Here is a 26715-nt window from a genome sequence, read left to right on the forward strand (position 1 = left end):
AGGCTGTAACCTGTCAGCTTTGAAGTGTGGTTGTAGAATGGCTGTGACAGGCCTAAAATACTGAGTTCTTCACTATACTCCTAAAAACTAGCTGTGCCTCCATCTCTCTTCTTCCTCTGCTTCTCTTACATTATGTCCTTCATTCCTGTTGTCCCCAGGGGATGAAAATGCAGAGTAAAACAAACTGACTGAAACTCACAAACAAGTAGAGATGCAAACAAAACAAATACTGCAGATTCTCTTCTTGATTGTACTTCCAGGCAGTGACTTGTGAGTGTCACCCCATGTCAGTGGAGCACATGGAGCATCCATCAGATTGTTTATCTGTCCTGCTGCAGTGTGTCTCTATAAGCTGGTTGAAGAATTTAGGTTTCATCATCATCATCGTCATCATCATCATCATCATTATCATCGTCATTATCATCGTCATCATCATCATCATCATCATCATCATCATCATCATCATCATCATCATTATCATCATCATTATCATTGCTGTGTTCATGACAGAAAGCTTTCTTTTATTTCTCAAATGTTGAGCAGGGCATAGCTGGCAGCGTCTATGAGAATGTAATTTGTGGCATTAGTAGCAAAGTGGCAGCATCATTTTGATTTCCCAGCAAGCGTGTGCTCTATTAGCACTCTTTGTGTGCTGAGTGTTTATTGTATTTTGTGTTTTTGCTCTGGGGCCAGGGTGCTGCTACACAACCAGAGCAAAAGAGGGCAGCAAGGTTTTCTGAAGGTGACAGTGGACACTGCTGTGTTGATAGCAATATCCCTTGGAAGCAGTAGGACCTCATCTTCTTTGTGCTCAGAAGCCCCAGATCTCTTCAGTTTATGAAGAGATCTGTGCTTCTCTGCACACATGTTTACAGCATTTCTGAAACCAATGCCTTTCAATCTGCTTTGTTTCCTTGAGATAAAACTCTGAGTTCTCACTCCTGAGATACTCAGTTTGAACTTGCCTCCTTCTCCTCAGGACTGGGTGAAAATGTTGTTCTCACTTTCTTTTTACTGACTCTTCTGTGTGAGGAAACAAAATTTTATCCCTCCTATTCCTGTATATCTCACTGAATCCTGCAAATATATCTGGTTTGATATATGCTAGAATATGGTACAGCCATTAATTTCACTGAGTTAGAGTCCAGATTTATTGGTAGATCTATACAGAGTGAGTTGTTCAGAGCTTGGAGAAAGCATTCTCCAATTGCTTTTTAAGTCAAGTAAAGTGCTAAATTATTACAGAATTCAAAAGGGATGTTACAGAATTACAGAGATCTGGCACAGAATTGTAGGAGAAAGGGTCTAGTCCTGCAATGTAACTTCTCTTCCACAGTCTTATCTGCATGAATGTCTTTAATCAAGCTCACACATTCATCCAGCTCTAAAACTTCAGATGTGATTTGCTGTGCAAAATGTGACGTAGAGTTGATAAGACAGGGACATTTCTTCAGAAGTCATCAGCAATCTGCTGTGAGTGCTCAGTCTCACTGCAAATCTACGCCCGAGGCTTTTCACAGGAGCAGAAAACTGCTTTGTGCAGTGGGTTAAACAAACAGCAGCAGTCAGTCCTGGCCTCAATCAGATATTAAGCTAATAACTCAGATTCTGAAAATTTTAACCTGTTTTGTGCTGCCACTAGACACACACCTGAGTGGTCCCAAACACGTCAATGTTGGAATCAAGTTGCTCATGAGGCAATTTGCAGGATTACCCTGTAGACTCAACATTTAACTAAAAATTATACAGGTAATTTCTTTCACCAGCCCCCACCTCCTTGGTTTTTTTTTTTTTTTTTTTTTGGGGGGGGGGGTGTTTGTTTTTTGTGGGTTGTTTTTGTTTTTGTTTTGCTGTTCTGTTGTTTGTTTTGAGTGTTTTTTTCGTTTTTTTTTTTTTTTTTGCTTTTTAGCACGCACACACAGAAAAAGTTGCACAGATTTAAAATTTTAGATTTAGAATCATGTTATTTTGAGAGAAACAATCCCCTTTAAAAATGGTCTAAATATTTATTATGGATATAAAAATAAAGTCTGATAGAAGAAATGCTCCTTTGAGAAGTTTTATTGACTCCTGGGGATTTCAGTGCCACTGGAGTAACTGAAAGACCTATTTCGAGGAAAGGCAAGGGATTTAGCTCAAGAAAGAGGTTTCCCCGAACACAAACAGCTGTTTCTTGTCACATAAGACAGAAAAGCTGCAAAAGAAATGGGGCATCAAGTACAGAGTGAATAAAACTGCTGCTTCTCTGCAAACATCCCTGGCAAAGTCTGGAGCATAGGAGGGTTTTCCAGCTCATGATGCAAGAGCTATGGGCTGGGCTGAAACGTGACATCAGGAGGAAACTGAAATCCAGCATTGGTGGAAGCTGCTTGTGATGCAGAGGTGAAGGCTGGATCTGGCTTGACGATTCGGGAGGAAAGAAGGGGACAGCCCGTGATCCAAAGAGCCAGAGAAGCAGGAGTCTTTGAGTGGCAGTGGAGGAGAAGCTCAGGGAAAGGGGCAGCCTGGCAAAATAGGAGGGCAGCCGCAGCATGTGTGGAAGGTAAACAAGGGGTAATTTGATTGCAAAGCGCCAGGGTGCTGCTGCTCTCCTAGTCTGGCTGGATATCTTGCAGTGGGTGTGTACTGTTCCCTGCTCGGCACGTTTCTGATCCATTCCCACGAGCTTTACAGGAAACCTGGCTCCACAGCGATCTGCATTAACCTGAAAGCTGGGTTAAAAACTGTGAGTCAACTCCAAACACAAAGGAATTAAGTTTTTTCAAATGGTAATTTTTCTCTCTAAAATAAAACACCTTTGTTATGTCAGGGAGTGGGAGTTCAGAGGCAGGCATGGCACATCTGTAAGATGCATGCGTGCTATGGGAGGGGGAACTGAATGATAAAGATATCTTGCAATTAGGTGCAGAACGTCACCGTGGACTTTAGATTGCTTCCTTTAGATGCGCTAGCAAGCTGCTAACACCTGCAGGTAATGCAGTTGCCAAAATCCTTGGAGTACTTGAATAATTCCAATAATAGTTTCATATGTTAAGAGAATGGTGTGAATTGTAGGAGTAGAAAATAAAGAGGGATCATAATGGAGACGAAGTGTAAACAAGTCAGAAGTGGAACTAAGTCCTATTTAATCTGACTCAGAGCTGACTTGCCTTAACATGATTTCTGTGGGGTTCTAGGGTGTTTTCTCCTGTGCTACCTAAATAGAATTTGAGCACTGTGTAGATGCTGCCAAGTTAATAAAAGAACTGTTAATTTGAGCACAAGCATGAGTTTTCAAGGATGAGTGCTCAGGGTGTTTGCTGAGGCTGCAAGTCATGCAGGACCCCATCAAACCAAATAGTGGGGCAAGTGATCCCCCGTGGGGTGGAAATGGGAGGAAAAAGAACCCAAGTCTTGGCACCTGACCCCACGAATGTGACACTGGCTCTGTCCTTGGAGAAAGAGATTTAAGAGATTATTCTCTGGTTTCAAGTAAATCTCTTATTTAGGATCTATTATCTACTTTCCACCAGTTTGCTGGGAGATTGCAGTAATAAATCTTTCCATCATGTGCAGGGGGTGCTGATAGCAACACTGCACCTCTCTGGGTGCAGAGACATCATGGAAGAGAGAGAAAGACAAAAGCCAAGATTAAAAAAATAACACCAAAAAAACCCAAAACCAAAAAGCTCCAAAACCCAGATGGACCAGGAGCAGATCAGATAAAATGCAACAGAGAAAATGCAGCTTGTTTCATGGGCAAAAAGAGAACACTCAGCTATCCCTGCAAGTGTGTCAGAAGCCACAAACACAGGCTGCAGTAATTGCAATTAATTGCACTCCAAAGGGGTGATGCATTACCCACAGCTTATTACAGCTTTGTTTGAAGAAAAAAATGACTCCCCAGCCACCCACTGGCCCTGTGCTCAGCACTGTTTGCCAGGAGGATTATGCACATAGCTCCCTTCTCAAAAGACTTTTCCACAGGTGCATCAGTTTGAAGGATTTGATGGACTAATTATTTGTATTATTTTAAATCAACACTAACCAAATGTGTACTTTTTTTCTCAAAAATGATCCAAATTTCAGGGACCCCAAATAAGCTTGGTTTAGGATCAATGTACAGAAACACCTAAACCTGTTTCTAGAATAATTCTGATACTTCGAGAGCATATCAATATGTATATGAATCATGGTTTTGAAAGACTGCAACAAATTTAGATTAAGCTGTTTGAGGAACACAGGGATTTTTGACCAGTCTTAGTTTCCTCCAAATATAAATCTCTATTTTAGCAGAGTGATTTTATTCTTGGCTGTTATTATGTTTAATTTAATATTAACTTATTTTTAGGAGTTAACTTCATATTTCAGGAATAAGTGTTTTTTAAAGTATTGAAAGCCAGCAGTGTTTTCTTGTCAGAAAAAAAAAATAAAATGGAAATAGTCAGTATTTGCATTTATGTAACATCTTCCTTCATAGGCTATGGAAGTGCTTTGAAAATACCAAGTTGCCCAAGATTAAAAGGTTGTGTGACAGCTACAGATCTATCACTGACTACAGTCAATGCAGTGAAGTAGGTGCACACAGGAGCCTCAGAACTCAAGGATTTACATGGGGAAAAAGCCTTGGAAAAACGGAAAACAGCTGGTCTCATTAAATAAGTCAGCCGTTCATTCTCTGACCCTTGGTAGGACACTTTGGATGGCACCTGGGGAGACATGCATGAAGAAAGGGACAAGCTTAAGTTGTTGCAAAGTTTCAAGATAGCTCAAGTCTCCCTGTGGAGAGCTTCTAAAGACCATATTGTTAAAGGATTGAATTAGAATAACCCCCTTTTCTTGTTGGGTTTAATGAATTTATGTCTGTCTCATCTTCAGAACAGCTTTTACTTGGAAACTATTTTTTAAATTGGTGTATGGGAGGGTTGCTAGGTCACTGAAAATTACATACTAGAGGTGTAATCAACAGTTCATTTCTGGGAAAGAGTGAGCCAAAGGAGGTGATGCAGGGCATGTGCATTGCTCTAATAGGATTCAGAGTCACAGAACAAGAAAATTACTTTTTATTGTGTTTGCCCATCACCATAAGTTCTAACTCCTAGTGTTCATTTATTAACTTTACAATTATTTCCCGAGGAAATAGGATGTATTTGCCTTACAAAACTCTCAATAATGTGATTCTTGCTATTGGGATATTAAGACATGCTGCAAAATATTTAAATGTATTGATTATAACTCAATACAGTCTCTGTTAGGAAAATTAGCTTTAATTAGTACAAAAACTCCACCTCACTTATGTCCTCACTGAGTCTCTCTTGGTCTAACCAGAAAGGATGTGGAGCCATTGAGGAGCTTCCTGCTCCCTTTTCCAAGAAGAGGAAGAGAAGCACATCTTCTGTGGTGAAATCTCACACTAATGTCTTTGACCTTTAAAGTCTGAAATTCTGGTGTGACAAGTTTAAATACTAATAATATCTTTGGTGTTCTTATCTACTTGTATAGTTTCAGCAAAATGCCACTTTTTGAACCTCTAAGACTGGGCAGATGATAATTTCTGGTTTATGAACTCAGTTATATATATCCCAGCTTGAGATCTGAGAAGGAAATAGCTGTTGGCCTGTTTTTCCTGGCAATGTGAGAACTGTGTGCTCAGTTATCAGTTCTGTTTTGCTGCTGCTTCTGTCAATATCTTGTAAGTGATTTTGCAAGTAAAAATTATGTGTGATCATCTTTGTTGGAGGGAATATATGTTCCATGTGATCCTGGCAAGCTGTCAATATTTTGTAGCTCCCAAACTATCAAATGCTATCTTTTAAAGAGCTTTCTTATTTTTTCAGTTATACTCATTTTACAGTTAATTCTAAAATTCTATTACTTTAAATATTTAAATTCTGATATATTTTTCAGTGTCCTAGTAAAGGGCTTTTGTTGATCAATAGTCTGTTCTTGCTTAAGTCACGTAATTAATGGCATTTCAAATGTGCAACATTCTGTTCTGAAAAGTATCATACAGTTTTAGTGGATGTGTAAGCTTGGACTTATTGAGGTAAAGGTAACCATAAATGGACTAAGAACCTGAAGTTCAATGGATAACTAAATTTAGGAAATAAGGCCAACAGCTGGTGAAATTTTCTTAGCATGGGCAGCTTCCTAGACCTGCAGCTGAAACTGATACCCTTCCCAGTTAGGCAGCTAATGAGAAAAATATCAAAGAGCAGATTCAAAGCAGGGCAGATGCCTGTTCACTTCACATCTCAGTAGATCTGTTTGGCAAGAAGGTTTTATTCTTAACCAAAATGAAACAAAAAAAATATTGCTGTGTTATATATTGGAGTAATTCACAGCTTCTGGTGGCCTATGCTCCTGAATTAAAATCACCAAAAAACCCAGGACTGTTGCTATTTGCAAAAAAGATTGAGCTTAGCACAAGTGACTACTACTACTTTTCACCTAAGCTTTTGATATCTCTCACGACCTGGAACAGAATGAGAGATATTATGAGTAAGGCAATTGAATATCATCAATTTTCAATATCTGACCAAAAAAAAAAGGGTTTACTTAGGGTTGAAAGCAAATTGCTCATAGCCCTAGACTACACCAGATTTTCTGGGCCACAAGTCAAACTATTATGATTTTTTCACTGTTGATTAAATTTGGGGGGCACTACATAGAAAGGAAGGAAAGAAAATCCATTCTGAAAAAAATTTACTGAAGTTTTGTGAATTTTCAAGGCAAATTTATTAAGTGGGAGCATTCATTCAGCATTACAAGAGGCTGCTAGGAATTTCCTTGGAGATACTCAGACCTTCACTGGAGAAGGCTCTGAGCAAACTGCCACAGTTTCAGGGTGGGCCTTCTCTGGATGGCACTGAGTAGGAATAAAGGATCACCAGAAGTTCTTGCCTTCAATATATTGTCCCTGCCTGTGGCAGGGGTGGATTCAGATGGGATATTGGGAAGGAATTGCTGGCTGGGAGGGTGGGCAGGCCCTGGCACAGGGTGCCCAGAGCAGCTGTGGCTGTTCCTGGATCCCTGGCAGTGTGCAAGGCCAGGTTGGATGGGGCCTCAACACCCTGGGATAATGGAAGGTGTCCCTGCCCATGGCACGGGATGGCCCTGAATGAGGTTGAAGGTCCCTTCCCACCCATACCTTTCTGAGATCCTGTGATGAGTTCAGAGCTCTAGCTTCTTTACAAAAACTGACTGATTAAGATAGACTATCCTCCTAACATTTCATCTAAATCATTCGTCTTTTAGATCAAAACCATTCCTCTTGTCCAGTCACTAACTGTCCTTGTAAAAAATTGCTCTCCATCCCTTTTATCAGCCCCCTCTTCAGGCCCTGGCAGGGGCTCTGAGCTCTCCCTGGAGCCTTCTCCTGTGCAGGTGGACAGCCCCAGCTCTGCCAGGCTGGCTCCAGAGCAGAGGGGCTCCAGCCCTGGCAGCTGCTCCGTGGCCTCCTCTGGATGGGCTCCATCAGCTCCACATCCTTGTGCTGTTGATGTGCTGTTGTGATGGCTGGAGGCAGCTCTGCAGGTGGGGTCTCACCTGAGCACAGGGGCACAGGGGCAGAATCCGCTTCCTCCATCTGTTGTCGTATCTAAACTGGTAATTTAAGCAGTTTCTGGAGTGAGTGGGGAGAGACAAGCACACCCAAGGGCTGATTTGCCTGGCTAGCTGCCTTAAAAAGCAACTTTTCCAGAGATGCCTGCTCTCCTCTGCTGTTTATAGCATGTACTTTCTGAACAGCTTTCCTACAGATCTATCACTGAGAGAGAGCCAACATTCTATCAGAAGAACTCTGGCTTTTATGGACCACAGTCATGTTCTGTACAGGCCCAGGGCACATTTCAAGCTGGACTTAATTTTTTTATAAATTTTGGTTCAGAAAAAGTACAGACTATATCCTTAATTAGATATATATGTAATAATGATATGAGGATAGAGCATTAATCAGATTTTTTATTTACTACTTTTAATGTAATATGCCATTTTTTAAAAAAGTCTTTCTGTATAATGTGACATCCAGAAAATTGTTTTCCCCCTATTTGCAGTAAACAGAGCAGTGACAGGTAAAGCAATCTGGTACCTGAACTCTGGAAAGTGAACATGTGAAGAGAGGACATTGGGATTGTCCTTTAGAACTTTAGAACTTTAGATCTGAGTAGTTTTTTTTAATGCAATTTTTTTTTTTCAGAAGATAGTCTGACAGTATAATGTATTATTAGGAGCCTAGATATTTGAGTGAATGGACATTGCATTACTATTTTCTGTTAAGAACTATCAGAGTAAAACAAAAATAGTAGGTCTTCTTAATCTACATATGGGACATTTCATTGGTTCACAGGGAAAACATTAAGGTAGGATTTGAAGAAAACAAATGAAAAAAATATGATGAAGCAGAGTTGGAGGCAAAATCTCTCATAGAAGCCTCTGAGAGTAAGTGAATAACCCTAAATATTAACTGGATTTGAGGTGTAGATTCTCATTATTGAATGAGGACCTCTTAAGAGAATGCAGAGTATTAAATTATATAAAGAAGTAATTTTAGAGATGTGACGTAGTGTTTTCAGCCTACATAATACTTTAATCCTCAGACCTACTGTTCTAAAAGTATCAGCTGGTGTTAATCAGGAATGCTCACAGCAGGGATTGAAATGAACAGTTCACTCCTTTTTTTTCCCCAATCAAATTCTTCTCTCAGCCACACTGCTGTTCTGTGTATTTGTGAAGGTAGGATTTGGTACATCATTTGATCTTCTTTTTGACTGCAAGACAAGTGAAAAACTGTATTTGTCTAATTTGCTGTACAACTAATTATATTTCCATCTAGATATTCACTAGCCTGTATAAACCAAACCATTTTACGGGTATTTTAGAATGTGTTTTCAGTATGTTTCAAGGGATCTGGACAAAGCTGAGTCATTATTCCTAGCCTTGTCCTGCGCTGGAGTGGTTCCATAGGATGGGGGATTTTTCAGTCTGGCTGGTTGTGATTGTGCTTGTGACTCCCAGTTACCCTCCTACCCTCTTCCAGCTTTTCCCCCTGAGTTTTCCTTGTGCAGAGCAGGAGAGACCATGCTGGGATTCTGACTTGGTCCCTCCTGGGGACAGGCAGGAATGCAGGCAGTGTGACACTTGCTGAGTGACACAATTTTGACATCCCTGTCTTTAGGTACAGGGAAGCCACATCTCTTTGGTGATTAAAATGATGCTCACCATCCTTCCTGAGTCGGGTAAACTTTTTCACTGAGGCTGTAAGGTGAAGATAAGCAGAGTCTTTGCTTCTCCCAATAGCTTGGCTCTGCTTTTGCTCATAATAGATGACCCTCCAAACTCTGAGAAAGATCTATTGCCTCTTAATGTGAGGCCAACACTTGTGCCTCACAGTCAGTGGTTATGGGCTGTTGTGAGCCCTTTCCTAGCCACACAATGAATTTTCTGTCTTCTTTTTGCTAGAAGGAAACAAATCATAATAACTTGCCATAGCCAGGGCTGACCATTGCATGACCACACTAAAGGCCCTTCACCCCAAAGGTGGACTGAAAGCCTCATAAACTTAATACCAGTTCTGGATGTTGAAAGTTTCCCCAGCAGGACCTGGTGTGTCTGGTTCTCTCTTTCACAGAATCCCAGAAACCCAGACTAGGTAAGTTTGGAAGGGACCAGTGGGAGTCACATCTGGTGTCACCTCCCTCTTCCAGCAGGGCCATCCCACAGCTCAGGGCACAGGATTGTGTCCAGAAGGGTCTGGAATATCCCCTGGAGGGAGACTCCACAACCTCTCTGTTTCAGGGCTCAGATACTGCCCAAGGCAGAAGTTGTGCCTCCTGTGCAGGGGAATTGCTGGACTCCGTCCCTGCCCTGGCTCTGGTGCCATTGCTGGCCCTGGAGCAGAGCCTGGCCCTGCTCTGACCCTCTGAGCACACAGGGACACCTAGGGCTGAGGGTGCTCAGCTGGGACTGCTCTCCAGGCTGAACAGCCCCTCAATCTCTCATCACAGGAGATGCTCCAATCTCTTCATCACCTGTGTCACCTACCCCTGAACCTACTCCAGGAGCTCTCTTTGTGTGGATGAAGTGAAGGACACCTCTGGCTGCCCATTTTTCTGGCATATCTCTTTCTGACCCCTATTAAAATCCTCTGCTGCAGACTGGGATGCCCTGAAATTCCCAGGTGCTGCTGTGCAGTTTTCCATGTGCAGGGTGGACATGCAGGAGCTGCAGTGCAATAGACCTTTGCAATGGGAAAAGTTCATAACCACAGTGTTGTTGTAAAGGTTTTTAGTAATGGAGTGTCATGGGTGAATTTTTCATCCCCTCTATCTGGGTGATATTTCATTTATGGTCAGAGATCCTTGCTTTTCAAGAGTTGATTCCTTTCCAGTTCATGGTTGAAGACTTAAAAAATAAAGTTCACATTTCTTTAGCTTATTGTCATTTTGAGAACTCATCCTTCTGAAACCCAGGGTTATAATTTTGCTTGAATCTCACATTGTATAATAGAGAAGAGTTTGTGCCCTTCAGAGTGGCCTTAAATAGCAGTGTCACAAAGGAAGTGATCAGATGCCATTAGGAGCCTTCTGTTGGATTAATGGCCAGCAAAATCTGGTGAAGAAACCTGGAGCTTTCTAGCATTGCTGTTATGACTTTGTACATAATTGCCACGAGCAGCTACACAACATCCAGCTCTGTTACACAACATCCAGACCAGAACAGATCCCGCACATCCCTCTCCACCGCCTTCCCAAGGAAATGCAGTGCCTCTCCTGAGGGGACACGGCGAGGGAGAAGCTCTCCTGTGCTTAAAATCCTCCATCTCTACATAGCTCTTGGGCTTTTCGTCCTGCACATTTGCGTGACACTTCTTTATCCTCCTGCCCACTTGAACTGGACTGGCTTTGCTGGAGAACCAGCCCACAGTGTGCAAAAATAAAGAAATGTGATGTGATGCTGTCTGAAGATTTCAGTGTGGCTTGCTTGAGGATGCCACAAGTCACATTCTCAGGCGATCACTTTGCAATCACTTTCAGCTCACAGAAAGAAGCACCACTGCCAAAAGTGTCCAACCTTCTGATCCTTCATCTCCAAATTCCAGCGTAGCATCCCTTCTCCTGATTTTGGGTCTGTTTGTTCATTGGGAAGCTGATCCATGTGACAGCTAACCTTTAATATTATTTTCCTGCTGGGCTTATTCTAAACTGGATTGCCTCTCAGTTAATCATGGAAAACCCATACAAACACTAATGCTGTACAAGATGAGAAACAATGCAACAACAAACACAGGTGGCTGAGAGCAGGACAGGTTTGATGTTTCCATTGGTATTCTAGTTTAAGCCAGGTTGTAGTGCTTGTAGTGATGCAGCTTCATGTTTACTTCATTAAAAAGCCATTCTGCCCTGCCACACCATGAACTTTTCCACAACATAATGTAGTTTGGAACAGCTGGTAGGAACTGTTTGAGAAAAGTGATTTTATTTTATTTTATTTTATTTTATTTTATTTTATTTTATTTTATTTTATTTTATTTATTTTATTTTATTTTATTTTATTTTATTTTATTTTATTTTATTTTATTTTATTATTTTATTTTTTTCATTATTATTTTTAATTAGGGCCCATTAGACCAGATGCTACAATTTCATTAAGCAGCTGTGCAGATGTAGGGGAATCAAAAAAAATCCTATCTGCACCTAAAATATAATATAATTATATAATTCAGTCTCTTCCAGAGTCAGAAGATGCTGTTTCACCCCAGGGTAACTTGCAAGCAAGTGCACAGACCAGGCTGCAGATGCAGAAATTGTGAGGGCAGGAGGAGAGGCCTTTGATAACCTCCCCAAGCTGGGAGACAGATATCAGAGAGGGAAAGGAAGCTGCTCTGCTTTGGATGTTCAACTTGTCAGAGTTTGTTTAGTGAAAAAAAACAGGAATATTTCCCAAAGCTCCTCTTCTGGGCACATCTGTATTTTTTCAGAAAATGAACTGAAATAACAAAGGAGGAGGAAAGTTAACTCCCTAACATCACACATGGAGGAGTGATGTCCACTTCTGGTTATCACATTCTGATTGTGTTGGGGGGGAACATCAGCCCCTAGTCCACCCTGAACAAAGAGGTTCCCAGTAGCAAATTTAGAAGAGGATGATACCATAGGACCTTTGCAAAACAGGATCTGCCCAGCTCCTGGGAACACCTTACACTCACTTCCGTGTCTCTGATACTGATGTAACTCATCTTTAACCTGAGCAGGATTTTCAGGAGGAATCCCAGATTTTTAGCAGTGACAGCCTGGTTGGAAATCCCAGTTACCTTTGTCTCCTACCTCTCACCAAGCACCCGTAAAAGACTGGAGCCCAAGCGAAACAAGTGTGGGGTTTGAGGCACCAACAATTCCACCAGGCCTGAAGCAGGAATGGGAGCAGAGAAAATAGGACATTGTTACTTGGAGGAGAGCAGAAACTCATCTGCACCATAAAATGTCTTCTAAAGAGCACAGTCTCTCTTCTGAGCTTGCTGCCAATTGTACTTGATTAATTAGGTTTCTGTGGGAGTGTTTTCCTTTACTCCATTCCTAACAGTATATTTTTCCATAAGTGATCAGAATCTTGTTGCAGATAGCTCATTGCCTGTGAGATCATGACTCTTCCAAACAGTTGCAACATTTTGCTCTCAGAAACTAAGAAAATTCTGGCTGAAAAAAATCACATCATTACAATTGTCAAGGCATTGGTCCCATGGAGGTGTTTATTCTTTTAAAAGTAATCACTGTGAGCTTTCCTCCCCACCAGAAAGGTTGGGGGGAGAGTTCATCTGGCCTTGCTCTTGAGGACCTGACTGGAGATTATTAGATAATTTCAAACCAGGGAGTGTTTCTGTGCCACACACCTGTTCCAACAGCTCCCTGACCTCAACACAGACAGCTGCAGCAGAAAGCCTCATTCACTCTGTGGAAAACACATTTTATAGTAGCATCCCATCCCCCAGCCAAATGGGATCAAGCTGAGGCAGCTGCAGTCCAGGTCCCATGAGTAATACTACAAAAAATGCAATTAAAATAATTAGTTAATGGCTTTTTATCCAGGATGGTAACAAATAGGGAAAAAGAGCTTGAAATATCTATTCCACGTATCAGTCCAGTATGATATTGGATGCTTCCCAGGATTGCTCTAAGCTTTCCCCAGGGCTTTAAAAGCTTGTCGGTGGTGCTTGGCCACTTGCTGGATTAAAGATCTCTATTACTGATAGTAACAGGGGTAGATTAAAGCCACTTGAGCAGTAGATTTTGCTGTGAGAACAACAAAAAAAAAAAAGAGTCTGAATTGGTAATAAATTGATTTAGATTGCCATTCCTCCCTTGGAAATCAAGATTACTTCCCATTGATTTAACCATGTACTGGCTTAGGCTCTTGTTTAAGCAAAATTTGTCTTTATGGGGGATGCACAAACAAAAAAATACATGGCCAAATACATCCCTGGCAAAACTCAGTGAAATCTGGCATTTACCCAGTTGTTAGCTGCTTGTTGATTGAGGGTTTCTCTGTTAGCCTTCAAATGGTTCAATAAATGAAGATTTCTTTTGCAGTCATTCTTTTCCTGAAGTGTTCAAGACGAATAAACACTGTACCAGGAACTTTAGCCCCAGCAAACTCTATTTGCTATTGCCACAGCAGGTGACATTTATCCTGCAGCCAGTGAGATGGCCAAAGGGTGAAATATAACCTAAAAATCAGGGCAGGGTCTCTTAATAGTCTCTAGATCCTCTGATTTCACTCTGAAATTTCATCCAGAGGCCAAATTATGCAAATATTAGTATTTTTTCATTTTATATTCCTGTCCTCATTCCCTGTCATCCTTGTGGGATAACCTGCAGGTCAGACATCTTATTGAAGAACATGAAAATACATTATAATATTGAATAATAAATGCTTCAGGTCATGCAAGCTGTCCCTGTGTCCCACCTTCTTGGAATATGAATAGAGAACAGCTGAGCTGAGGGAAGTCTGAGTGGCTCACATAGTGATTTTGAAGCGTTCATATCCAGTCTGTGAAGCTGTCAATGATCTTACCCTTTGCATGAATCATCAGAGCAGATTTTGAAGTTCACTAAACACTTTGGTTTGTGTCAGGGAGGTTCAAAAGCTACCTTCTATATAACTGGGCATTTCCTTTTTATAGTTTCAAATTATTTAATTTTTCTTGCTTTTAAAAATCTTTCAGTTCCAGGAGATCTATTATTTTAAAGTATCTTGATTCTCTTACATTGTATGGAAATATAAGTTCCCCCATCTCCTCATCTTGACCATTTTTTCATGTCACTGAGGAGGAAGAAGTACTAAAGGTTTACTTTGTTTTCCTTTTGTCTCTGAGTGGAGGGTTAACAGCAGAAGAGGGAAGAAGGGTTAGCAAAGAGGAGTGCTAGTCATGCAGACAGAGTGCCAGCAGCAAAGCTGGCACATGTTGTTCCATTCACATGAAAGTATGTTTTATTCATTTGCTGATGATCATCTACAGTAGCTATAGGAGAGAAACAAGACCACCAGGGTAAAAGGGGAAATCTGGGAAAATTTCTGTAGCTTTGTCCCTCTTCAGTGGTAGGTGGCTGCAGGAAGTGTGATTTTCTGTGACATTTTCACTGGATTTAAGACTAGCACTTTGAGTGGATTAAATATTAAGGGGAAGAAAAATCACAGCTCACTTCCTTATGTTATTTATCTGACATCAGCTTGTTTCCATGCTGTTTTCACACTTGGCCCTCTTGCCATTCCATCTGCAGCTGAAATGGTCATCCAAACTCCTGTTATACTCAGGAAAGAAGAAGGTGGTTTTGGGATGTGACTCATTTGACATATCTTCAGGATACTTTTGGATTCAATGAGCTCTTATTCTCCAGGGAGTGTGTTGACTAAATCTCAGCTAAGTGCATGGAGGGTTTTGGTGAATGTAGGCACATTCATTGGTGGTGGGAGTCAGACTCATCTCTCTTCAGTGCTGCTAACATCAAGATTTCTTGTTTTCCAAGAGCTGTGTGTGATACTTGTGCATCTTCAGCAGGCATGTCAAGGAATCTGGGATGGGATTGTGTAAGGAAGTGGATCCTGTGCTCAGTCAGGTGGATCTTAAACTGGCAAAATCATATGTTAAAATGTTAAAAGGCAGCAGGGTTACTAGTTTTTTTGCCTTACACTATAAGTGAAAAATTGTCCTTATTCCTTCTGTAGTACAACTGCAAGGCCAAGAAATGCTCTGATTTCTGGTTCAGAAATGAGGGAAGAGGTGCTGAGGAGGGCAAAGACACACATCTGCACTGTGGAGCATGGGATGAGCTGACTAGGTGGCAGATGACTCCTTTTCAGCATGCAGCAGTCACAGTTCAGGTGCTGGAAGCAGCCATGCTATCACAGAAATCCTACCTTGCCTTGCCAAGCCAGCCTGGAGACCTCAGTGGTGCAGTTCTGCCTGAAGTCAGGAAGGAATCCTGGTAAAACATGGAGCTGAACTCAAACCTACAGCTAATTAGGAAATGATAGGGCTGTTGTCCCCACTCCAATGAAGATAATGATGGACTTGGTTTTTTGGCCTGCTGGGAGGATTTTACAGTAAAATAGGACAGTTCTGCAAAAGCGGCAAAATCATTAATGATGCTTTAATTGAAGCTTTTACATGTAATATTAAAAAGCTATTAAAGCCAATGGGGTATGAAACTTTGGGAGCTGTAGTTTGAAATCACCTTGGATGAATATTGAACTGTAACTTTTTGGAGCTGTGTAACCCTTCACTAGCTTCTGGGAGAGATAAAACTTCTAGCAGGAACACATTAATTTCTGTAGCACAGACGTGTTGTGATGGGAGAGTGGAGATTGCAAAGACAGGCAGTAGACACAAGATGCAGAGTTAATGGCTTTTCTGCATATTTTAGGGGAGGTGATGTACTGGCTCCAGGCAGCAGCTGGTGAACTCAAGTCTGAAGCTCTGTGTAGGGCTGGTCAGAACTTGCAGGGATTTGCCAGAGCAAGGTGTGTATTCCTGTGGAGCTGGTGACTGTCTTAGCTAAGATGATGTCTCACAGCACAGTTTGTTATGAAAACACTGATTTTTTTCTGTGCCAGCTGGTTCTGCTTCATCAACTGGAAGGACAAGTGCTGAGGAAAAAAGTTTGTCCTTCCTCTGTCCAGAGAAGGAGAATGCTGAATGTACAGATCTGAGCTGCAGCTTCCTTGGATTTCCAAGCTAAACCTGTAGTGATATCCAAGGTGAGGGGCCAGCAACTGAGCATGAGCTGCCAGAGGGAAGCTAATGCTAATGACCCTGCCATAGTTCCCTCCTGCACTGGAGGGACTTAATTTTCCTATTATTTTGTGCTTTATATAGTCCTGTTTTTTTCAGTTGGGAAAGGGAAATAAAAAACCTCTACCTGGAACAGTGTATTGTGAGGAGTGGCTTCAAATGAGGAAAAGCAAGAGCAACTAGGAGGCTATAAATCTTCAAATTAAAAAGGGGTAAGGGGCATTCTTCATACACCCTTCCCACTTTGCTTTTAATTCCATTGCCTGGTAAAGTTTAAAGCAAAAGTTGAATCAGTTTATAATGACAGTGTGCAACAGTTTAGGGTATATCCTCCATAATATCTTTGTCTTTGGCATAGTGAAATAAAAGAACAACTTATTGTGATTATTACCCCTCTTATTAAACAAATATTTTGTCTCTGATTCCAGCAAGGAAAGGTGTACTCACAGTGTTGTTCTTGTTTGCCAGCTGCTTGCATGTACTGCAAAGATCTACAAACAGAACTAGTTTTGGTTTTTGTTGTCACATCAGGGAAGAGCTCTCCTCATCAATTAAGCAACTTTTGAAGCTCTGAAAGCTACAGTGTGAATCTGACACTGTGGTTCAAATTCTCAAGTGCAGCAAAAGAGAAATTCGGGTTTGGGCAATTCATATCTGTGAAAAGGGAACCATGATAACAACAGAAAATGCAGATCTAAAATGCAGACACAGAATTTAATTTTAACTCTTCATGAAAAGAAGCAGCAAGCTGCTGGAGAAATGGTGACTTTTCACTGTTTAATGTCTCAATACACTGAATTACACTGGGAAGACATATGCATTGAAGAATACTTTGTAGACTGAGCCCAAACAATGATGGTTTTACTGTGCTTGAGCCCTTGGTTTATTTTCCTCCTTTACCTAGTTCCAAAGCCTTTCTCTCTCACTGTCAGTAGCCTTTTTCTTGCTGCTGTTTGCTCTTGTGGATATTATTTATTATCATTTGCTATTTATTATCATTGAAACTCAAATTGTAGTTCAGAGAATGCTTTACCAAGAGTAATTTGTTCCCAGCAGGACCTTTTAGCTACACAGTAACATAAAAGCATCAAAATGCCAGAAGAACATTATAAAAATAAACTGCCCTGGTGCTAAAATAAGCTTTAATTGATTGAGGATTGCACTGAGCCTGACAATCCAAACAATTTATTATTATTTTCCTTTCAAGCTTCAGCTACATATGATTTAAAGTGACTGAATTATAGTTGCAACATACCTTCCTACCCACAGTGCATGAAAGAAATCCCACGCACAAATTTCTTAGCTCCAGAGGAGCTGCTGGATACACCTGGAAGAAAATAAAAAAGCTGATTGAAAGTGATGTTTAAATAAAGTGATGTGAATGGGAACATTCGGAAAAAAAAACCCAGCCCTATTCTGGCTGAATGCCATGCTGTGCTAACCTCTCCTCATCCCCACTCCTCTTTCCTTAATATCTGCCTGCACAGCACTGGGTCCTGTAGGCCATATGGTGTTGGTTGTTAATATTGGCTGTGGATAAATTACCATTCTGTCGTCCCTATTTTAGATTCTTCGAGAAAATAAACACGTCAAATTGACTGTACTCAGCTATTTAAATGAATAGCTGTTGCAGGGTCTCAGCAAGAGGTCAATACCACCACCAAAGATTGTGGATAAAAGTGGAGAATTTTCTGACTGATGGATGTACTGGTGGTCCTGTTATAGAAAGAAATACATGGAATACAGCACTGGAAGTAGCTGGAATATAGCTAATGTCAATGGGGTCATCATAAATCATAGACTCACAATTTGGGTTGGAAAGAACTTTAAGGACCATCTTGTTCCAGTCACTGCCCAACAGCAGGGACACCTTCCACTATCCCAGGCTGAGTTTAAGGCCTCACTGTAAGTCTTTCTCAAATCATAGCCCTGGACAATTTACTTGCAGACAAGAGCCAAACAAGAATTTTCATTTAACTCCCAGCATCATGAGAGGAAGACGATGCTTCAATACGTTTTTGGCTGTGGCTCTCCATCTTCCTGCCCATGCCAGCACTGCCTGTAACAGTGCTGTAAAAGTCCAAGCTGCTGCCAGAGGTCAGGGGTGATCCAGGCCCTGCCTGTGCCTGAAGCTTTTCCATCTGGGTGGCTGGTGCTGCCCTTGAGACTCTTAAACTTGTTTGGCAGCAAAATGGACCATTGTTATCTTGGTTTTGCACTTGTTTGCAAGCCGAGCTATTTCCATGCTACCAAACACGACTTCCAAATTGCAATTCCTGCTGTCTGCCAAAGGGGCTAATAAGTCCTGCTCTCACCTTTCCTTCTTGCCTGGGTAAATTACAAATGACCGTGGCAGGAGCTGACTCAGCTGATGCCTGGCTGCACTGTCTGACTGTTCCAGGAATAGTCTTTATTTGTTACCCTAACACAGGAAAACATGACCCGGGGAATTATGGCAGATCACAGATCCAAAGAAAGGAATTTGAAAATGCCAACAACTTTATTAACAGCCATCTCTGTGGCCACCTTCAGGTCAGACAAGAGATTGTGCAGGGCTTAACAACTGAATCCACACTGCCCCAGGAGGGGCAGGAAGGTGTGTCTTGTCACAGTGCTGTAAGGGTAGAGGTATCTGTCTTCTAGGTTCCTTGTCCAGGGTCCAGTGGGCATTTCCACAGTGCCAGAAGAACACTCATATGCGTCATAAAAAATAGGGATTTTTGAAGACCACAAAAGCCAGATGGATTTTTTTTTTGTCAATAATTTTTGTCATGGACTGAACTAAACCTGGACTAGCATGGATTATTTTAAAAAAATCATGATGTGTCTGAATACTTACTGGCTCTGACTAGAGGAGTAGCTCAGGTAAAGAAGTAGTTAGACCAGTGATTAGTAATGTGTGTAGCCAGCATTGTAATTAGTGCTATTGGAGGGCATAATGAAGAGTGGCTCAAAACCTGAATGTCTGAGCTGCTTGATAGGTCATGGGAACTGAAGCTGAGGATTAATTCAAGAGGAATATACTTAATTCCTTTGAATACAAAATCACTGTAGAACAGAGATATAAAGTTACCCTTGTAACTTTTCCTAAATAATTTTCTATAATAGGTCTCTTTTATATATTGACTATAAGAGCAGTGTAAAAATTTGAAGGTTTTAATTAGCTGATAGTTCAGAGGAAAAGTTTCATTTTCACATTTATATCCATTTTGATTAATACCACTCACTGACAGAACAAAAGTACATTCCAAAATCTGATATTCTCTATCTGTGAATTGATATACAATATTCCGTATTTTTAAAAACGTCTGAGATTAACATTTTCACTTTTGCTGTAAAAATGTGTTGTTGAAATAGTGAAATAATTATTAGTTATGGTTTTCAACATTAGATGATGTGTGATCCTTATTCTGGCCATGGGAAATAATTTGTTCAGTGTGATGTTACTATTGGAATATTTTAATCCAAAAGAAATATTAGTCTTTCAACACCCATTAAAGTGAGTGCTACTAATTCCAGCACTTTCCTTTGGGAGGTTTTAAAGGTTTGGTAAACTAGGTGGGAGTTATGACTTGTTTGGAATAGAGGCAGGATCAAGTTTCTTCTTTGAGAGCAAGTGCTGGCCATGGAAGACCTTTGACCCCTCTGTGGCTCTGCCAACATCTCAGTCTCCTTGATTTGTTGCTAAACCCACTTGGAAAGCAGAGATGTCCCCAGCTCTGAGTTTTGCATTTTGCTATACATTTTAGCAGTCTGCTATAAGAAACTGTCAACACTAAATGTACAGCACTGCAGCCAAGGCAGCCTCTGCAGAGCTTCCTGCCAGAAAACTTTATTCCTTTGAGGAAGACATCATTCCTTTTCCAACAGAGATGATGTAATCAGGGAAAAATATTTATATTTTATGCACTGGGTCATTTTTTTTCCCCCATAATGGGGCACTATGTAACCCATAATTGGAAGAAAATTGGTCATGATTTAAGAGATGACATATATTCAGTGTACAGACCATATGTTATGTTCAGGACATGTCCTCTAATTCAGCTGTCTCCACAGGTGCCAAATTAGCAGGTGTCTCCTGGTGCCAAATTAGCCACTGCCATCTCCACATGGCTGAACCCAATTCAGAAGAAAATAAATGTTTACATCTTAGCTGAATTCTTTCAGCTTCCTTCACTTTCTCAGTTTAAGACATATGGATTTGTGGCAGTGGTGGGGAACTAGACATTGTGTAAAGCACTTGATTATGCTAATAAATTCATGTTTTATAGCTGCAAAAAAATTAATATTGATAAGCATATGTTTATGAGTTTTGTATTCAGCGGAACCTTCCAGCCATATACCTATGTGCCAGCTCTTGGCAAAATCAGGAATCTAGCAGTTTACACAACCATTGTAGAAACTGTAAATAGGCATGATTTAATTTTAATTTAGGTGGGGAAATGAGGTATAAAAAATGTTCTCCTCAAACTGTTTACCGACCATAGTATTCTGCTATACTGGCTGTGGAGTTCTTTGGTCTGAATAACAGCCATGAAGATGAGAGTGGCTGAGCAGGCAGGAAGAGAAAAAATCCTGAAGGGGAACATGAAGCATGTCTTGTTTTACCCTGAACCTGTATGAGTCTGTGAGTTTAACATGTTCAGTTAATTGTTCTGTGATTTAAACAGCAGAGAGGCAGATCTGCTGTCCCAGATACCAAATAACCTTGCTTTCAGCTGAAATTAGAATGCATGATCAGTCAAACACTGATTCAAATGACAGGTTCAGTGAAAGATACTTAAAAAAATTCCCAATCAGGCCTGCCTATCAAAAATGAATTTTTCTAGTTCATTTGCATTAAAAAATAAACTGCAGTTCAGTAGGGAGGCTGTGTATTGTCCTTTCAACAGAGAGAAAGATATGAACTTACCGCCTCCAGAAGAGAAGTAGAGTCTGACTCTTACCAGATTTTGTCCTCTTGCCAACTCATCTTTCCTCATATAGAGCTTCAGTCTATAAGTCTTAGCTTCTTTGTCTTTGAGATTTAATGCTAACTTCTTTTTTAAAAAATAAATAAATTCAAACCTGCTTTATTGGGCCTGAACAACAAATGATGAGCTCCCATTGGAGGGTGTCACTGTAAGGAGAATGTTTGTGTTTGTGTGAGAGCAGTCAAGAGTCTCACTGCTCATGCTGGAGGAGTTTCTTGTGACAAATTATCTCTGGTGATATTTAGCAAGCAGCTCACACGCAACAAATAAAGGCCAGACACGTGTAAGACTGACTGCTTCTGGCAGCTTCATATTAAGATCCATTTTGCCAGATTTGCTTTTGAAGTCTGTGCTCCAAGAATGATGCAGGAATACCCGTTCTGAGCTTGTGTCTGTTGTGCTGGAAATGTTATTAAAGCAGGTGCATGCAGCACTTGGGTGCATGGGTTAATGTGGACCTGTCAGTGTTGGGGGAATTCTTGGGCTCAATGGTCTTAGACGGCTTTTCCAATCCTTCTCAGACTCTGGAGGGGATCTGTTGTTGTCTGCTGCTTGTTTAAGTGCAGGGTGTAAAATTATTTTTAAAAATATATATATTTTTTTTTTTCTGCAGAGGCCTGATGGTTTCAAGGAGGCCTGTAGTTTACAAGTCAAACTCTCAAAGGGCCCCGGGAATGAGTGCTGACACTGCTCATTCAGCACTTCTGCTGCATTCTAAGATGGTTTCTCTCACAATAAATATTGCAGGCAACCTTGAGCATCCTATGAAAATCTGTCAATAGACATATTATTTCTCTGTGCTTGCATGGAGCTGGTCTGTTTCCAGTTGTGCAGTGTTGTTGTACTGGGCTGAGGGCAGTAAACAGATTTCTCTTCCATGTGATGTCAGGAATGATGCCTGTGCAAGCTCTGGCACAGAAAACCTCTCCTGGTTTTTTGTAGATACCTTTGTACTTTGCTCTTTGGGTCTGCAGCTCTCCTGCTCATAGGTCTCTCAGGTGCTGCAACTACTGGCCAGTCCTGATATTGCAGAGAATGATGAGAGGACACAGAAAATCAAAGACTGACAGAATGCATGGGCTGTTTGCTGCAGCTCAGGCTCACCATCACTCCAGGAGAAAGAGCTTCTACTAGGCTCAGGAATTTGGTGCATTACTGCACAGATATCAAGAAAAAAAAATCCTTTTGAATGGAGGGCAGTAAAGGTAGAAAAGCTGAAAGTGGTTTCACCAAAACCTAAGTGATATAAGAATCTGCAAAATCAGTATCACACCCACAGAAAATCATAGGAAGCCAAATTCTACTCTCTGATATTTGCTGTTATTGTAAAATGACTCCCAGAGCAACTGGGGCAAATTTCTCTGAGTTTTAAAAGCTATCAGTAGAAATCAAACAGTTCAAATCATTAAGTAAATTTTCCTTCTACTTCTGAACTTATTTGCCTTGACTAAACTACTGCATACAAATCTGCCAGTGTAGTGTCTTGTGGGGTCTCAGCCTGGGAATTTTGATGGCCATACAGCTTTTCCTTTTCTTGAGAGGGTTTTTGGTATGAAATGGTACAGTTGCTATATGGAAATAGTCTCATGTAATGTGAGCTTATATGAACTGATAATTTACAGAATAAATATTTGGCCCCAGAGCTGATGGCTTTGACAATAGGGATTCAAACTACTTTTTGTGTTTAGCTTGCAGTCCCCTGGTATGTGTAGTATTCCCAGTACAGTGCATCCCACTGAGTTATTTTTCTAACCTAAATATTGGTTTTCTTTCCTTTGTTCTGGAAGACCCTGAATGAAAAAATAGTAGAAGATTGTTTCTAAGGAAGTATGTCCTTGCCCTCTACCCCTACTTTTCCCTAGGTAATCTTTGATTTGACCCGGGGTCCCCACTCTATTTATAAGCAAGGAGAAAATGGAAGCATTTAGCAGGGTTCAGAAACAGAGGTGTGTGAGCTGTGACAGGCACTGAGGCAGGATATACCAGGGGCTGGATCCCTAAACCTTCTCTGCAAAGTCAGTTGTGCCTAAAGTGCTGCTCTCCAGCCTGCAGGAGTTCAGGCTGACCAGCTTCATACCTTAAACACTTGTGTGACTTTTGTTGCTTAAAAATAGGTAAGGCAAAGCCTGCTTTAGCCATTGTCTATCTTATCCAAAATTGCTGTAGGTCATGCTGAGGACTAGCCCAGTCTTTAAGGATTGTGTTGAAAGGCTTGGACAGTTACCTTTGGCCCTTCTTCACATGGAGCACCAGTTACAGCTGAAACAAAGTCCATGAACACTCTCTGTTTGCAGCTCCACACAGCTGGGCTGCTGGCACACTAGAGCAATTTGCATATACTGATTTAACTGTTGGAAAATCTATGCACACAAAAATCTTCCTCTTCTCTTAGACAATGGATTTCCCCCCTCCATTTTGTTCTCAAAATCCTTTTCCCATCTGTTATTGGGGCAAAACAACTTCCTAGTCTGGATGTTTCATTCATAGATAAAGCTTTCATTGGAATTTGTTTTAGGGTTGGGGCAGATTTTGCTCCCAATGAAATGAGTGACAAAACTCCCCGTGGGTTGAATTGAGCCTCTCCTGAAAATGTGGGGTTTTAAGAGGAGTTATGATGGCTGTGGACAAGGTCTTATTGCTCTGCCCTTTCAGAAGAGAACTGTGTCTAGTGGAGGAACAATCAGAATATTTGTCTCTTTAAATGAATGGTTCTTAGAGCCTGCACTGAGAGGCAGGCTCTCTCTCTGCGGCTGTGAGGCTACTCAGAACCTCCAATAAATCAGCATGCAGGCACTGAGAGCTCTGTCCTTGAAGGGATGCATAGTGACCTTGCTCGTGCTTCCTCTGGAGGAATAGGGGAAACAGGGGAGCCCAAATAGTGAGCAGTGTGGGACTGAAGGCTCTGTATTCTGCATGCAAATTCCACAGCACCGGAGCCACAGCATGGACGGCACGCTGCTACAGAATGCAGCTTTCCTGATAGCCTAACCAGACTGCTGCTGCTGTGTTTCTTTTTTTTCTCTTTTTTCCTGCAGGGTTCTGAATGAAATCCTCATGATTGTTGCCTGCTTGTTCAATAATAGCAAGCCCCAGTCACGTCTCCTTGTGAGCACATTTGGTCGGAATCAGTGAGCAGAAGCAGAGAAGAGCTGACGACTATGTGCTTCCAACGCAGGTTGCCGGAGCCCCGTGTTTGCCATTGGCTGCAGTTCTCTGGTTTGTGTGCAGCTTCCCCCATCTGGAATATGAAAATGGGATTGAAGTAGATAATTGCTAGCAGCGGGTTTTCAAGAGAGGCTTAGAGGGAACAGAATGCCTCTCACACAGCACAGGCTGCCTGTGCTGAGAGAGCTCTGAGAGATGATTTTAGATGTTACCCACGTCTGAATCTCCTGGAAACTTTGCCATGGAAGCAAGCCATTGCACACAGTCCTGGAGCTAACATCCAAAAGGGGCAAGGAAGGGGCAGCAGAGCCAGACAGTGGGACACCTTGTCCTTGGATTGCTCACAGAAAAGCCAGCAGACATTCCCCTCCGCTACCCAGCAAAAAGGGCATGAAGGTGGCAATGAACTGAATTTTACCTGGTGAAGCTTCAGTGGCTTTTAAGAAGGATGGGATACACTGACCCTTCATCAAGCCGGGATTTGCTGGGAAACAGAACTTTGTTCTTCATATTCATCTGCGCCTTTGCCGTGGTCACCTTGCTGCAGCAGATCCTCTATGGGAGAAACTATCTTAAGAGGTAAGGGGGGATCAGAGGGAATAGGAAAACTTGTCTGATAAGACTGAGGGGAGACAGAGCTCCAGGGAAACCATATATATTCTCAGTGTTCTCACTGATGATAACAATGTCTTGTCAGTCTGGGAAGGTGCATCCAGCATCTGTAATGTTTGTTAGATTATGAGTGCAGGACTCATAATGGTTACGAGGTTAGGCAGGTTAGGCAGAATATTATGTTTGTGAGTTTCCTGGATTATGTTTTAATCCTCAACTGCGGCAAAAATATGGGTTTGTATTCAACTTAAAGACTCATGCCACCTGAGTATTTGCCCCTTACAAGGCTTCCCACACTGTGCAAGTTCAGGCTGAAATGGCTTGAGATGTTGAAGTAGCATGTTCATTGCTGAAACTTCAGTGTCTTTAGAAACAAACATGCAGATGCAGTTCCTAAAATCAATATTAGTGTTCCAGATAACCGAGAGAGCACTTTATTTTTGCACTGCTGTGTTCTTATGAATTGCTGCTGAGACTGCCTCGCTGTAGAACACATCAGCCTTTGATCTGAAAATGCTCTTTTCACAGCAAACACCGATGGGGCTCTATAAATGTTTAACCTTGACCCATGCAGAGTTTATTTTACTTAAACCTAGTTTGAGAAGTTACAGCTTGCATGATTTTATGAAGATGAATGTTTCCCTTACATGCTTTGAGGTAAGTGTTTCAGTTGTGTAGGCAGCTGCTGTGGAATTTTTTACTGGAATTAATCTGCATTCTGCCAGGAGAGAGAAATGGTTTGGTTCTTGCCTTGCTTGCAACTCATGTAGTTGTTTGCCTTGTGCCAAGAAAAAGCAAAATGCTGGCAAATCAGCCAACGTTTCTTCCTGAGAGGAAAAAGCAAGCATGATATTAATATGTTTAGACAGGGGTGTTGTTTATCCACAGAGCAATTTGTGTGCTTTGTCTAGGACAAGGCCTTGTCTGGGGGAGCTCTGATTTTTTTTGTGCACCTCAGCTCCAGTAATATGTGACTTCCTTAGCTGGAAGAAGCAAGAATGAGCAGAAGCATAGAAAACATGAGTTTTTTTGGCTTGGAAGAAATTGAGGGGAGAAAGGTTAACTGACTTGAAATACCCAGATTAAACCTTAGAAGAAAAAAGCAATAAATACATCTCTCTAAACACTCACAAAGTGCTAAAGTGTTGTAGCAGGAAAGATTTGGATTTAATAATGATGGGGAACTTTTAAAGAAAATAATGACCCGATGAGGTATAAAATCTCCATATTTGATGAGCTTCAGGAACCTGGTAGGTAGACAAGGGTAGTACTAAGCTTCCTCAGGGTTAAGAATATGAGTTTATGGCCAGGTGAAGATCTCATCTTGCCTTATTTTCTCAGTTTTTCCTCTTGTCCTGGAGGCCTGGTAGTCCTACCAATTCTTGCTTTTCCAAGTCAGCATTACTGCAACGGGGGAGAGAAGAAAAATAAATCACAAGTACAAATGGACATGAAAAATGGCAAAGACAAGATAAAATTATGAGAAGATGCAACCAGAAACTCTTCCACTGAGTGATCTCTGTGGCCTACCTCTGTCCTGCCTCATGCCTGAGGAACCTCTCCTGTCATCATTAGGGAATGAAAAAGGCTGATGTCCAATTCCAGGGATTCCAAGGAGAAAGTCTGATTCTAGCCCTCTGCCTTCAAAGAGTCCCAAGTAGGGAGATGAGCATATATTTTGTCACTTTGACTGGAAAACAC

General features: G+C 41.3%; 1 protein-coding gene across 4 annotated transcripts in view; it reads left to right on the forward strand.

The window, feature by feature from the left end:
* Positions 1–2334: 2334 nt before the first annotated feature.
* The window catches only part of ST8SIA5 (ST8 alpha-N-acetyl-neuraminide alpha-2,8-sialyltransferase 5), a 68872-nt gene continuing 44491 nt past the window's right edge, over positions 2335–26715 (forward strand). For 2 of the 4 annotated variants that reach the window (XM_021538898.4, XM_085566647.1), the window contains exons 1-2: positions 2335–2542; positions 24273–24981. In XM_021538898.4, the coding sequence (XP_021394573.1) occupies positions 24851–24981 (131 nt within the window). In that variant the 5' untranslated portion in view covers positions 2335–2542; positions 24273–24850. The other 2 variants (XM_021538899.3, XM_021538902.4) reach the window with 2 other exon arrangements.

Source organism: Lonchura striata, chromosome Z, assembly GCF_050655825.1.
Source record: "Lonchura striata isolate lonStrDom1 chromosome Z, ASM5065582v1, whole genome shotgun sequence".
Classification (NCBI taxonomy): Eukaryota; Metazoa; Chordata; class Aves; order Passeriformes; family Estrildidae; genus Lonchura; species Lonchura striata.